Source organism: Mirounga angustirostris, unplaced genomic scaffold (assembly GCF_029215605.1).
Source record: "Mirounga angustirostris isolate CCGP_5_RB_7025 unplaced genomic scaffold, mMirAng1.0.hap1 SCAF_6, whole genome shotgun sequence".
Taxonomy (NCBI): Eukaryota; Metazoa; Chordata; class Mammalia; order Carnivora; family Phocidae; genus Mirounga; species Mirounga angustirostris.
This window is the reverse complement of record NW_026991714.1, coordinates 3,072,767-3,087,816: the sequence shown is the minus strand read 5'-3', so window position 1 is coordinate 3,087,816 and position 15,050 is coordinate 3,072,767. Positions and strand designations below refer to the sequence as shown.

Sequence of the window (15,050 nt, the reverse complement as noted above, 5' to 3'; positions counted from 1 at the left end):
TCTATCAGCAGGAGCTCTGCCTCCAAGTGAGAAGATGAACATACCAGGGAAGACGTCATTTACCCACACATAGAGAACCCTGGACGTTTATTCCGCTGGAACCCCTAATGAGACAGCTTTCTACGCGGGAGCAGGAAGGGTTCGGGATAGATGCCCACAGGAACTTCCCTGGCCTGTAGAGTCCAAAGATGTGCAGGTTCTTAATCATCCCCCCATTTTCATTCCCAACCCAGTCCTCTGCTCCAGAAACATAGCTCCACCTTCTTCATTTACCCTGAAACCCCTCGGATTCATGTGTGCAGTTTGCCCATTCCCGTGCGCATGTGCCATGGCTGAATGTGTGTTGTCCTCTGGGGGAGAGCGGAGGATGAAGGAGAATCAATGGGGATTCCTGCTTCCCCTACTGGATGGGATCCCCTAGACATGAGGCTCAAGCATCACCCAGGGCATCAGGAGAGCTCTGAAGGCGGAGGTCCCCTTCTCTGGCCTGCGGACCATTCTCCACAGATACAGACGGGAGGGAAAGAGTGGTCAGCTCACCATGTTGGCCGAACAACCATTAGGTCTGCTGAGAAACTGACCTACCCAGAGACGGTCCTCACTGCCCCCCAAACCATGCCCCCAGTAAAGCCTAGGGCCCGTCTTTCTTCCCAAATCACACCATTTGCTCATGACCCAATTTTCAAGCCAAAACCAACAGGGTCAAGGTCCTGGCTAGATCTCTGCCAAATCCCCACCAAACCAAGAGCTGGATGATGAGGACTTTTTCATAAAAGAAAAAAAAAAAAAATGGAGTGGGAATGACCGACTGGCTCAGGCAGGGAGGGGTCCCCACCAACGGCCGGGCTGGTTGCTTTTCTGCCGTCCTGGTGAAGACCAGGGCGGAGGGGGGTGGCTCGGGCCTGGCGAGGTGCAGGGCGGGCCCGGGCGGGTCAGTCTGCGGGAAGACGGCAGTGCCGGCTGGCAGGCACTGCCCCACTCCCGCCCACAACCCGCTTCCCTAAAACAAATATATCGAAGAAGCTCCTGAATCAACGACCTATCCAGGCCCCTTTATACAACTAAGCAGGTCGAAAAGTGAATTCAGTTATGAGGATTCTATTTTCTGGTGCCTCTCATTAGAATGTGGAAGGCCTATTTCCCCTGGGGGAGAGCTTCCTCTAACACTTCCAAGTGTGGTCCTGGGACCAGCAGCACCAGCAGCATCCGGGAGCTCGGTGCCAAGGCAGCATCCCCACCTGCCCCAGACCTTCTCACCCAGAATCTGCACTTCACCAAGACCCCCGAGTGTCTCCTAAGCATGCCGGAGTTTGAGAAGTGTTGCTATGACACACGGAGTTGAAAGCTTCTGGAGAGACAGCGGTTAAGGCGGGGTCACGCTTACGGTGCCCTGGGCGCAGAGTGCTTTTCCAGGCTTACAGCAGAGGTACGGCTCCACTTTGCAGATGCAGAAACTAAGGCTCACGAATCCAAACCAGGGCGTTCTCTGCTATGCTCCGCGGCCGCCTCAGAACTCCCACCGCACTGCGCCCCGGAGACCACAACCTCAGGAATTACCAACATCACGGTTCACCTCCCCTGGCCCAGTACCAGAGACTTGTCTGTATTTGGACTGTTACTTTCTCTTTGCTCACCCTCAGATCTGCCCCGGAAGGAGAGCTGTAAGAAGCAGGTGCTGTGCCATGTTAATAATAACTATGATTTACTGAATATCTATTGTGTTCCAGATTCTATTCCTTGATATACATTCCCCTCCGACTTAGATAGCTACTACTGTCCCCATTTCATGGACCAGAAAACTGAGGCTCCCGGCAGGCGGCCTGGTGGCAACCAGACAGGTGGTCGTCCCACAGACCTTCTGGTAAGGAAGCCCCAGGGCCCTCCAGGGGTCATCCAATTCTAGGGTTGTTTTGCAAGGGCCCCAGTCTGCATGATCTGACCCTGGAGTGAGACCAAGGGCTACGTGCACAAACTAAATCCCCTAGCTACAGGCTCTGCGGCCCCCGCTCTCAATTTTCTGCATAAATGGAGGACGGCAGTGGTGCAGATAATCCAGAAGTCATTTCAACTTGGCTTTGCAATGCATTAGATTTTTTTTTTTTTTTTTTTTGCAAAGTCAGATTTTCCTTTCTAATTATATTTGGTTCAAACCGACATTAAAATGAGTTTGCATTCCCACTTCCCCCACTGCCTGGTGAGGGGCGACTTCCCCGATGTGTGCGGGGTGACAGACACAGGAGCATAGGGTCCGCATGGCCCAGAGTAGCTGAGGCGGCCGCCCAGGCCGCAGGGGTGTGCGGGGAGAGCGGGCAGGGGGAGGGCGGGGAGGCTGGGCTGCAGGCACAGAGCAGCAGGCCAATTGCTTAGGGCTTGGAATTAAGACCCAGGGGTCCTGAGGAAAGTCCTTCTGGAGAATGAGGGCACCCAGGTGGCGAAACCCTCAACTTCTCCCAGGGGCTTCACCCGCCAGACTGCCCACCCCTGGGTTTCTGCTCCTCCAAAAAATGCCTTCTCTCCCTCCGAGGTCCTCTCTCTGCCCCCATCTGCCCATCTCAGCTTCTTTCCTCCTAATAACCTCCCGGTTAAGCGAATCAAATGGGAAGAAGCAGTTAAAAGCACCTCCCGGCTTGACAATGCTGGGTAATGGAGTGAGCAGGGCCCCAGGCTGTTCCTCGGAGAATTCAGGAAGGAGGGGGAAAAACTCCGCTAAGCTGATTATAAGGAGAAAGTTAATTTAGAGATGAACCCCGTTGGGTGGGGTGGGGGTGGGGAGGAGGACGCTGGACACAGGGGTGAGGAGACTTGGGGAAAGTGGGCTTTAGAGAAACAGCCTTTGTTCCTGGAAATCATAATCCTTGGGAGGGACCTTAGCTCACTCCTTCGGATTCCTCGGCTCCTTCCATCCGGAGCAGGGGGCACAATCGGGGATTGTCCAGAGCCGGGATATCTTCAACGGCGCAGCACTGCATTCCAGAGCCTCCGGCGGCAGCCCCTGAGCCTCCCGTCTGTGGAGGTCCCCTCCCCCGGCCGGGCTGGCCTCCCGGGGCTGCGGACTGTTAGACCTCAGCATTTTCCACATTCCTCCCTCACAACCTTGATCCTATAGGACTGTCACTGTGTTTGTCCGTGGACTGAGAGTGCCCCAAGCACAGGGACCACACTTCACTTACCTTTCCATCCCCGGTGCCTAGGACAGAGCCAGGCCCAGCCCCGCCATTAAAACAAGAACACTTGCTTAGTTGGACACAGGCTCCCACCCCGCTGGTGAGAAACTTCTTCAAAGGTTTCCATTTGAAAAAGGAGCTTACGGGCTTATGGAAGTTTAAAAATCTCTAGGCTCCCAGCCCCCAAACACACATACATCTACGGCCACCATAGCCCTGGAGTGACCATGCAGGGACTAAGTCCAGATTGGCCCTCAGATGCAACCCGAGGGCCTCCCTAGAGTCTGGGCAGCCCCCCGACCGCAGGCTCCCAGGGAACAGGCACAAGGGGCCTAGGCTCAGGCCTCCTGACACTGCTCTGCTCTGGGCTCACTCCACAGAGTTCTGGCCCTACACACCTTTGTCTTAAACCTGAGGACTCTCTGCTCATCATCCCAGAGGCTCCCCAACTAAGCCCACAGATCTGAGAACTGCTATTTCTCCTGGGTTTTTTGCTCACTTCTGCCTGGTCAAACCCTGATTATCTGTCTACTTCACCTTGTTGTTTAACTGAAGGGCCACAGATCTCTGCAGCTGCCCCAGCAGATGAGGAGTGTAAGAGAAGGGGACGTTTTGGTGAGGAGTGAAGTAGGGATCATACTTAAACAACGGAACGCCCTGGGTCCACGCTTCCAATGGGACAGTCTCTGGCCTGGCTTTTCAAGCCCTTCCAGGTCTGGTCCCAGTCTCTTCTGGATCACCTCGCCTGTTTCTCCCCAACACAGATCCCCCCCGTGCAACCAGTCTCCACAGACCCCCTGCATTCAGCAGCCACACCTTGGCTCCGGAAGTTCGGTGGGTCTGGTAATACTCTCGCTCTTCCTGCCACATGCACATCCTGTCCATCCTTAGACCCACTTCCTCCACGGAGCCCTTCCTGGCCTCTTCGGCCCACGCTGGCTCCCCTGGCCTGGACACTTCACTCCCAGCACGGCGGCGCCCTGCCCAGCGGTACCAGGAATCCCAGTGCGTGCACATCTTAGCCTCTTGGAGGGGAGGAACCCCCAATATCATGTCATTTTTCAAAATTTTTGCGTAACACCTGTCAGAATGTGTTTGATATAGTTGGATTTGAAAAAAAAAATTAAATCTCCCCATTTTATGGAAGAGGAGGAAGGAGGCCTCCTGAAGCTAAGTAACTGACACTTAAATCATGGCTGGTTTGCAACAGAGGGGTCTGTGGCCCACAGGAGGCACACAACACATTTCCACTGAGTGAAGGGACAGAGTGCCTGCTCCTTCCACATGCCTTCCTGCCAGGATGTGCTCCTCACACTGCTTCAGAAGGAAATAAGGAGCAGAGAAGAAAAGCATCCCACAGCCCGGTCCAGAAGGATCTACATCCCTCACCTGGCCTGGGGTGGGGCGACAGCCCCACAGGCACAGGGCACCTGACTCGGGCTCCTGCTGTGCCTTCTCTGTCTCAAAACCCAAGCTGTGTTGCCTTCTGGGAGAACCCCCCGCCCCCGATGAAGCCCCAGCACCAGCTAAGGGAATTTGCTAGGGAGTGCTAGAGATTTCCACCCCTGGATTTAAGAGCCTTCATTCTGAGGAGGGTGGTTGGCTGCAAGGCCCATTTATTTCAATGCGATCCCAATTTTGTTAAATGGGTTCAAGGAGGGCAGAGAGGAATGAGGCATCAGCCCCCGGAGACTACGGAGGTTAATAAAAGTTGCTGGAGAAATTAAATGTGGAGGGAGGGAGGAACTGGGAGCTCCAGGAGCTGATGGAGGGAGAGAGCAGGATGGGAGAAGGCACAAAACGTGGTGTCCACAGGGTCCTGGAGCCAGAGCGGCCTAAGCCAGGCTCGGGGGTCTGTGAGGCAGGCAGGTGTGAGGGCTGGGGGCTGCAGGGGGGAGGGGCCCGAGTCACAGCCGGGGAGCCACCGAGTTCTGACTCGCGTAGCCCTGCTCGCGGTGTGTGCATCCATCACAGGGGATACAGAGCACGCAAGAGAAGCTGCCCTCAAGACGCAGGACGGCGCCCTGGCTGGAAGTGGCGTGCTCCCCAGACACGTGGCCTGGCAGCGCCGCACACCCATGCTCTGCGGGATGGATGCGCCGGGGCGCACATGGAGATACTGTGTCCGTGCGTGTCTGGGGGCGAGAAGTGGGTCTGTGACAAGTGCACGAGCACGTAGGGTGAGCGTGTGCACGTGAGGGCGGGGTGAGTGTGCGCGCATGAGGCGGGGTGAGCGTGCAGGCGGGGTGAGTGTGCGCGCGTGCAGGCGGGATGAGCATGCAGGCAGGGTGAGTGTGCGTGCAGGGGGGGTGAGCGTGCAGGCGGGATGAGTGTGCGCGCATGAGGCGGGGTGAGCGTGCAGGCGGGGTGAGTGTGAGCGCATGAGGCGGGGTGAGCGTGCAGGTGGGGTGAGTGTGCGTGCGTGCAGGCGGGGTGAGCGTGCAGGTGGGATGAGTGCGCACGCATGAGGCGGGGTGAGCGTGCAGGCGGGGTGAGTGTGCGCGCATGAGGTGGGGTGAGCGTGCAGGCGGGGTGAGTGTGCGCGCATGAGGTGGGGTGAGCGTGCAGGCGGGGTGAGTGTGCACGCATGAGGTGGGGTGAGCGTGCAGGTGGGGTGAGTGTGCGTGCATGCAGGCGGGGTGAGCGTGCAGGCGGGGTACACTCACGCGCATCAGCAGGATGAGCGCACACACGTGTTGGTGGGGTGAGCATGCGCGCATGCAGGCAGGGTGAGTGTGCACACGTACAGGCGGGGTGAGTATGCAGATGGGATACAGTTGCGTGCATCAGCAGGATGAGTGTGCGCACGTGTTGGTGGGGTGAGCATGCACGCATGAGGCGGGGTGAGTGCAGGCGGGGTGAGCGTGCAGGCGGGATGAGTGTGCGGACGGGATGCACTCACGTGCATCAGCGGGATGAGTGTGCGTGCGTGCAGGCAGGGTGAGTGTGCATGCGTGCAGGTGGGGTGAGCGTGCGGGTGGGGTGAGTGTGCAGGCGGGCACATACGCGGTGCACGGGGCCTGTGTCCACAGACTTCCATGCGGCAGCAGAAGAGGGGAAATGCTGGTCCAGTGGGGCTTTCTTCTGAGAATCATTCCCCATCCCCACCGCACCTGCGTTCCAGCCCTGGCTCTGTCACTTCCTGGCTGCTTCATCTCTGACAAGCTGCTTATCTTCTTTGAGTCTTCTTTGTCCGTCTATAAAATGAGGATAGTAACTCCTGCCTTTCACAGATGACTGTCAGTATTAAGTTAGTTACTAATACGTACGAAACACAAAGTGCATCCTCCACAAAAACAAATGATCTTCTCCCTCCCTTGAAGTGAGCCCATTCTCTCCCGATCCCCGAGACTGCCTTTCCCTGGCCTCACATTTCAGGATCAAAAACATGGCCGGTGTTTCTCCTCCACCGCTGACCACCCAGCCCCACATGCCCAGCCCTCTCCGGGCCAGAGCCTCCTCCCACAGCCTGCCTAGGAAGATGGCCTGAAGGTGCCGGGAAGAAACCAGGCGGGAGCTGGGAGGTCAGAAGGGCCATGGCTCATGGCCATGGATGCATGGAGAGGGAGTTCCCTGTCCTCCACGGGGAAACAGCCCCCAGAAATCAGAGAGATTAAGGCACTGGCCCCCAGCTCTTCCCTCCAGTCCAAGTACTACCCTTCGCAAGTCATTTAAGCTCTTATGCTGTTTTCTCATCTACTAAATGGAGAAATCGTAACTATCCAGCCTGCATCATAGGATGGTCATCTATCTCTATTAAATGAGATGGTACATGTGAGAATATTGAAATGCAGGGCACCACACAAATACACAGTTAGAAACTACGGGTAGAAGAAAGGGGGCTGACGCATTGCAAACCTCCTTCTGCTCACAGACAGGGGCAGGATGCACAGCTCCCACCCACTCTGAATAAAACAAGAGAGCCATCAAAGCGGGGCAAGGAGACGGACAAGGGCCAGGCACCAGGAGCAGCCTGCCCCCCAGCGTGGGGAGGAGGAGAGGAAGACCGCTCTCCCCTCCGAGGCTGCCTCAGCTCCAAGGGAGGCCCGACCCACGTGCGTGCGCCCGTCCCGGAGGTGCCTGGCAGAGTGTGGGCTCTGTAGCCGCACAAAGAGAGGTTTAATCTGGGATCTAACACCCCAGGTATGGCCTTGAACGAGTTAATTAAACTCAGCTTTGGTTTCCTTATCTATAAAATGAGGGGGAAGGATTTACTTCACAAGGCCATTATAAGGAATAAGGGATAATATGAAAAGCACACAGTAGGACTTCAATATGAAGGAATTTTGATGCGCTCCCACAAGCGCTCCTCACCCATGCTTGGCAGCGAGGGCATCTCAAAACCCACTAGATCCGGCCCCTGAGCCCCCAGCCTCTGTGTCTGCCAGGAAGGGCCTGGCTTGGAAGTGACCGGCCGCCCCATGCTCGCGCCTTGCCTCTGTGTGACCCTGGCCCCTCCAGGAGTCCGCCTGGTGTGGAGTTCCCAGATGTGTGGTCCACAGACCTGTAAGGCCGTGTTCAAAATCAGAAACAAACACAGGGCTGCAACCCTTTTCATCTGCCAAGTAAAGTCCTTTAAAAAAAAAAAGCCACTTCTGAGCACCATCACATCATCCAAGAAAAACCATCCGATACTAAAAAATGTGGAAAGACAGAATTTCGAAATAAAGGATTGTTTTTAAAATGGGAATGCGTTTACCTTTACGGGATGCTCACTCCCTTTTCTCCCTAGTCCCCTTCCACTCTGGACCGGGAGAGATCTGTCCCAGTCCAGCATCAGTCCCTGGGGGCTTGTGGGGTCCCTGGACAGGGCAGGGGAGGGGTGCGCGTGTTCGTACAGGCTTTGAGGTCAGTCGGCTCCCACAACTACCAGCAAGATCTTTAACCTGTCTAAAACTCAATTCCCCATCCATGAAGGGGGACAATTACAGAGCTGATCTCAGGGCTTGTTGCACAGATTAAACTAGAGAATGCATATGAAGTAGTTAGCACGAGGGCACCACAAATGATCTGTGTTATTTCCAGCCTCAGAAATGCGGCCACCTCAGGCTAGTGTCCCCTCCTCACTGCCCGCAAGAGCCCCGGATCCTTCTCCCTGGAGTGCCAGCTTCTTCCACTCTGCTTTCTTCCCAGCCCCAGAGCTTCCGAGATCTCCAGCCCGCAGGGGCTGCTCAGTGTCCCCTCCTGGGCCTGCCGAGACCCAGTCCTCTCCAGGAGAGGTCCCCGAGGAGGCGGAAGGCCAGGACAAGAATCGGAGCAGCTGGAGTGAGAAGACAGAGAAGCATAAAGAAGAACTGCAAGGAGACACGGACGACCCACCTGCCGCCCCTCCACGTGCAGCCACCAGGTCCTGATGGCAAGCGTTGCTGAGCCCTGCTCCCTGTGCCAGACACCGGTCCATGCACTAGGCGCACGCAGCACAATGCATTGCCATCCCAGCCCTGGGAGGTGCGATTTCTGTCCTCGCTGCACAGGCGAGCAGAGTGAGGCCCGGCGAAGGTGCACACCTTGCTCAAGCTGACATGACACGTCTACCAAGGGGCCAAGGGGGTGTAACCAGGGAGCGACTAGCCTGGGGCCTCGGAGGTAGACCGTGCCTTTCCCACACTCTAGCACTTGCATCAAACCAATCAACTGATCAGAGTCAAGGGCACTCACCGAGTGGGCAGCACTGGCATCAGAGGCTGAGGGGATGGAGGAGAAATTAAGACCTGGTCCCCAAGGGTACAAAGGCCAGAGGAGCTTCCGTCAGAGCACCGGGCTCTCGTGGCAAAGGGTGAGAGCCGGCCAGTGCTGGCTTCCTGGTCCCCGCCCCACCAGAGAACCAGGCAGAGCAAGACAACCACAAGCCAGGGGCCTGGTAACCAGCATAAGGTGGGAGCGAAGGCCTCCACGCCTCCTCCTTCTGATCCGAGACTCTCTGAGGTCCAGGAGCAATGCCAGGCGCGGAGCATGGGTTCACAGGCTCCCTTTAGCTCTGAGTGGAAGTAGAGCCCAATCAAGGTCAGAGGGGGACCTGGCGTCCTGATTTCTGCCATGTCTCCCCAGCCTCTTCCCCAGCCTCAAGGCCTGCTCTGGGCTGGGCAGACACAGGTGGGGCATCTGCAGCCCGTGTGCAGCGGGGAGGGGAGAGCAGATCCCAACTACGATCCTTCCACACTCCCGTTCTCTGCCAGGACGGAGCTGTACTCAGGCCGTCCAATCCTGGGGATTTAGGAGGCTCTTGGCTCTTCCCTTGGCTCCTCAGCCCCCTGCTAAGCCATGGCAGGGGTACCTGGGGACCGCTGGGGGCTGGAGGGACAGATTTTTCTCCTACCCCCACCTCCATCCCCCAGAGGCAGCTCCCGCCCCGAGCCAGCCTGTCATCCCACATTGCTCTGATTAGCTATAATCTTTCTTTTTCAATTTCTCCTCCCAGAGACTGGGGAGCGAAAAAATCTCCCAGAAAATGAATAAATATTTCAATTTTCAGCGCAATCAGTCTGAGGAGCCGGCGCATGATGGAAACGGGGGGAAGGATAATGGTTTTCATTTAGATAAGATACAGAAAATTATTTAGTGAAAAATGAAGATTGATGAAGCCCATTGAAATTCTTTAAAATGCAATTTTTATTTCTCTGCCTGGGCTGAATCTCTCCTTCCCCCCCTCCTCTCTGCCCCCCCTCAATTTGACTGCCTTCTGCCACCTTCTTCCCTCTTCCCCACCACCAGCCTCCCCCCCCACCCCCCCCACCATACCCCCTCCCCTATTTCGTCTCCCACTACCCCAGTCCCTGGCCTGGAACTCTTTCTTTTTAAGGATGGAGGCCAAGGAAGGTCACCTACCCTGTGAGTGTCCCAGTCTCCATCCTTGGTCCCTGCTCCTTCCCTCCCTGTCGGCTCCCCAGTCCCTCCCAGGAACCTAGGCTGGACTTCCTCTTCCCTCCCTGTCCATTTTCCCCCTTCCTTTCCTTTGGCACCCCTCCCCCACCCAAATACTCGCACACTCCTTAGGGTCTCGGGTCTTGCTTTCAGCCTCCTGGAGGGCAAGGAGGTGGGAGCTTGACTGACCCGACCCTCGACCCTCCCCCTCCCCCTTCCCAAAGGGAGGAAGGCACACAGCACACTCCTCTCTTTCTGACCGATTCTGTTCCCGATTCAATCCACATGTCTCTCCTGTTTGCTAACTGCAGCTTTTGTTCCTTGAAGCTCATTTTGTTCCATATTGCTGACATGCTGGGGCTGCAGGAAAGGGGCAGACATAAGCTTGCCCCCAACACACGCTGCTACTGACCCAGCAGCCCCCCCTCACCCCCCTAGCAGGCAGCTGAACAAAGTCAGAACTTGCGTCCTCTTCCCAACTTTCTGCCAAGCGGCTGCTTGTCCTGCCAACCCCAGGGCCAGGCCTCCTTCCCCAGCACCGCCTCTCACCCCGCTCACACTGGGGATGCGCGCCCTTCCCAGATCTTAAGCCTGTGTTGGGGGGCATGGGTGACTTTACAGGAAAGATCCAGACCAGCCCCCCACCAACTCAGCCAGGCTTTGCCTTGGGAGCTGGGGAGGGGCCTGGTAAGGAGAGGAGGTGTCGAGCACAACACCCCACCCCTAAACACACACACACACACCGCAGCCCAGGAAGGGAACTAAGAACAGGGCAATACCTGAGGGTGTTCTACCCCAAGTGGACTTCCCTCCACCCAGATTCCGCTCCACCCAAAAGGGGACCACCTCCTCCATGATGTAGTCTGTCCACCTCCGTAGGTGTCTGCCTGTATGAACGTCTGTTCAAGTTTCTTTGTTTGCTGGAGGGTTGGTCTCTGTAGAAGGGTTTCAGTGTGTGTGTTGCGTCCTTGTAAATGCCCGCCCGCATACATGCACTGTGTCTGGGTGAGTTTTGATGTGTTTGGGTGCATGAACGTGCAAGCCGACGTGGGGGAGGAACCTGTGTTCCTCCGGGTGTCAATGCCTTTGTGTGTATGTGTCTGTCTCCGTTTGGGGGATGCTTGTGGGTATATCTGTCTCAGTAGGTGAGTCGTCTGTCTCGGTGTCTGTGACTGTTTTTTGGTGTTTGTGTGTCAGCTCCATTTTTGGAAGGGGGCGGCTAGCTCGGCAGGATTAACTCTTCCTTGGAGTGAGACTCAGGAGGCCAGAATGCACACCCACAGAGCCCAGGGCTGGCTGAAGCCTGGGCCCTCTGTTTCCTCAGCTCCCCCCCAACCCCCAGCCTCAGGATACACTAACGTCCTCACCTCTCTCAACCTCTCCCTCATTTCCCAGCTTCTCCCCTGCCAGTTCCACATACGCCCCGACGTCCACACTTTCCCGCCCCCAAGTGGGATGTGAAGCCCCCCTCCAAGTGCCCCCCTGAATATCCAGCCGGCCCGAAGCTGCCTGTGGAAGTCCGCTCCCCAGCCGGCGCCTCCGCGAGCAGGGGTCCCGCCAGAGGCCCCCAGGCAGCCCCCTCCCCGTTTCCAGAGGGGGCGGCCCAGACAGGCTGGAGCGCCCCACCCCCCCAACCAGGGGCTAGGCTGGAGTCGGGATTCCCTTCGTGGCATCTTCGGGAGCCGGGTCCCACCCCAAATCTGAGATCCCACCCTCCTCCAGCCCTCATCACCCCCTCCGCCCCCCTCGCGCAGGACCCGGGCGTGCGGACCCCCGGCCTCGGCGGGCAGAGGCCGGGAGGGCGCCCGAGGCTCGCTCGGAGGGCGCCGCGTGCGCGTTCGGGTCCCGCGACGGCCCGACCCCAGCGCTCGCGGCCGGGGACAAGTTGGGCGCATCCGCGGGAAAGTCGGGCCCGCGCCCGGGGTCGGGGGGGGGCTGCCCGGCGAGGCGCCGAGAGCAGGCGGCGGGGCTTACCTTGGGAGAAAGTGTCGGAGAGGGTGAGGATCCAGACGAGGAGGCTCAGCATGCTGCCCGCCGCCCGCCGCGCCGGGGCTCCGAGTTGGCGACGGAGCGGGGCGCGGGCGGGAGGGGGGAGCGGGGCCGGAGCCCGCCCCCGGCCCTGCACACGCGCGTGCACACGCGCGCACACACTCGCACGCGCGCACCCCGCGCGACAAACTCACTTCCCCGCCCCGCGCTCTCCCGCGCCCTCGGCCCCCAGCCGCGGCCCCCGCCCTCCCCGCCCCCCGGCCCCCGCCGTCCCGCCCCCGCCCGGTGCCGCCGCTCGCCCAGCTCGCGCTCTCCGGGGCCCTTCCGCTCTCCGCTCCTCCGGGCCCTCCCCTCCCCCCTCCTCCCCGCCCCTCCTGACGTCTCCTCCCCCAGCCCTCCCCCGGCCCTCAGGCCCCCGGCGCGCACGCACACCCCTCGCCGGGTGAGATGCCCGCGGCGCGGACCCGGCTTGGGGGCAGGGCAGGGACCGGCCACCGCGCCCCAGCCGTCACACACGCGCAGCTTGGGGCCCGCGCCGCCGAGGGGGCGGCGGGCTGCGGGCGCGGCCGGGCGAGGACCTGCCCCTGGGCCGGGGGATGGCCGTGATGGGGGGGCGCCGTGAGAGTGCCTGTGTGTGTCTGCGTGTGAGTATGGGGAGGGGGACGCGGGGGCAGGTGGTGGGCCCGGGAGTCCAAAAGCACAAAATCCCCGGGTTCTTTCCCTGTTAATCCCACATCCAGAACCTAACCCCTGGATTCCCGAAATTGGGAGTTCTCGATGGACTACTGAATGCTGGGGTGGGGGCGCGACGTGCGCCTCTCCCCACCTACAAAACCCGGAGCTGGGCGCTGGGAGCCGCTTCTCAGAGCCGCCTGGAGCCCCTGCCCGGGCCGCCCCCAGCACACAGCGGGGCTAGGCCAGCTGTCGCAGCCCGCAGCCGGCCGGGAAGGGGCGCGGTGGGCTCCCGCCTTTGTTACCCCGGGTGGTACCGTCCAGGAGGAGAAAGCAGCCAGCTCCACGGCTGGGAAGGGCCAAGGGGAGGGCAGCCACGGGAGGATCTCTAAGCACAGAGGAGTTTGAGATGCTTTGGGGTTGAGAGATCTGGGAACTGGGAAGGGAGGGAGTTCCCGGTGAGTGGAATGAGGGCATTCCGTAGGGGTCTCCTTTCCTAAGAGCCCAGCTTGGCCACCAGGCCCCCTCCCAGCCCCAGCCCGATGCTTCTGCTCTGGAATCGGCGTCCTAGGGGATGAGTGGAGGACAAACCACAGACATCGCAGCGGGATTGCACAACTTTACAGGACTCTGTTGGTCTAGGGAGGTCTCCACTTCTTTCCACCAGATTCTCGGTCTCCTGGGTCCCTAACGCTACCCGCCAAGAATTCTCCATTTCGGCCCCCGAGACGCAGGCGCACGGCTCTCTGGTGCCCCCTGCTGGGGCGAGGCGGTCTCTTCGAGGAACCTGACCCCGGGCCGAACGGTCCAGACGCATCTGCACACAACTGGAGGACACAGATCCGCAGGCGGTGGAACACACGAGCTCATATTCAGAAGCACACTGTGCACAGCCCGGGAGTCCTTCATACGCTCAAACACACATGTGCACAGGCAAACGCACAGTCTAAAAGTAAAGAGCCGTAGCCAACCCAGAGAAATAGGAATATAAGCACAAAGACATTAGGAGAGCCACACGCCAGTGCGCAGACACATAAGGGCTTTTCATTTCTCATTCATTAATCACGCATTCCACAGATATTTCTTTAGGGCCTGCTTGTGCTGCGCTCACAATTCTAGGCCTTGGAGATACAACAATGGGAAAAAATTTTAAAAAAAGAAGGCTCAGTCCCTCTTTCCTAGAGTTCCATTCTGGAGGGGAGGCAGGACAGTTTTTACTGCCTCTCTCTATTTAAATATATATAAAATATAAACTGTACCAAGTTGCAGTAGATGCTGTGAGAGACAAACGGTAACAAGGGAAAACTGCTCTGCTAAAGCACCATTTGCGCAGGGACCTGAAGGAATCGAGGGATTCAGGTATCTGAGGGGAAAAAAACAGCAGGTAGGTGGCAACAGCCAGTGCAAAAGCCCTGAGGTAGAGGTGTTCTTGGAGTATCAGTGAGACTGCCTTTTCTCCTTCTCACTCTGCATAAAGGTGCACAGTAGGGAGGGCCAGGGTGATAGCTATTTAGGACGATGTTGAGAAGAAAAAGTCCAAAAATGAGGGAAGAGAATATTCTTAGCTTAGAGCTTCTTACCCACCTTCTTCCGGCTTCTGTTCAGGTTTGATGGTGATTCTTAGTGTGAGCAGGGACTCGGTTATCAAAACTTATCTCTTTATTACCTTGAAACCCTAGCAGCAGCAGAACGAAACTTCTCAGTTCCTCAACAGCCAAAGCAGTCACCTCACCCGTCTTGCCCAGTCCCTTAACTTTCCTTCTGCCTCTCTTTAATCTCAGATCCTCACCAGCTCTGCTCATACGTAGCAAACACACTTCTCCAAAATCCCCTCCACATAAGCCATTCAACATCCCCGATTCTGGAGCTGAAGACCCCAACTCCAGTCAGTGGTCCTCAACACCAGCTGTGTATCATAATCTCCTGAGAAGCTTTTTAAAAACGCCGGTGCCTTGGCCTCACTTCCAAAGACTGTTCTAGAGTGAAGCCCCAAGCACTGGTATTTTTAAACATCTCCCCAGGTAATCCTAATGGGCAGCCAGGGTTGAGAACCACCGAGCTCAGCAAGGCCCTGCTCCCTGGGCATCGCCCCCACAAGCCTGCCTTCATGGGTGCCTGCCTGCCACCCATGGGGGTGCCTGCCCTACCCGCCAGCCGTGTTACTGAGAGCCAGTCCTGCAACACGTCCCCTCCTGCAACTCCCCAGCCTTTGCTCCGTTCTCCTCTCTCTGGCACCAATGTTCACAATTCTACTTAAATTAACTGAGTCTACTAGAGTCTAATCACATAACTCTCATCAAACTGGGGGCATCCTGGGCCTGAGTCCCCAGTAACCAGTGGATGCTCCCAAAGGCAAAGCCTGTG

General features: G+C 57.9%; 1 protein-coding gene across 2 annotated transcripts in view; it reads right to left on the bottom strand.

The window, feature by feature from the left end:
• The window catches only part of KIRREL1 (kirre like nephrin family adhesion molecule 1), an 89,902-nt gene extending 77,594 nt beyond the window's left edge, over window positions 1-12,308 (bottom strand). The window contains exon 1 of one of the 2 annotated variants that reach the window (XM_064593758.1): window positions 12,000-12,308. In XM_064593758.1, the coding sequence (XP_064449828.1) occupies window positions 12,000-12,051 (52 nt within the window). In that variant the 5' untranslated portion in view covers window positions 12,052-12,308. The remainder of the gene's footprint in view (window positions 1-11,999) is intronic. The other variant, XM_064593759.1, reaches the window with a different exon arrangement.
• Between the last annotated feature and the right edge of the window lie 2,742 nt (window positions 12,309-15,050).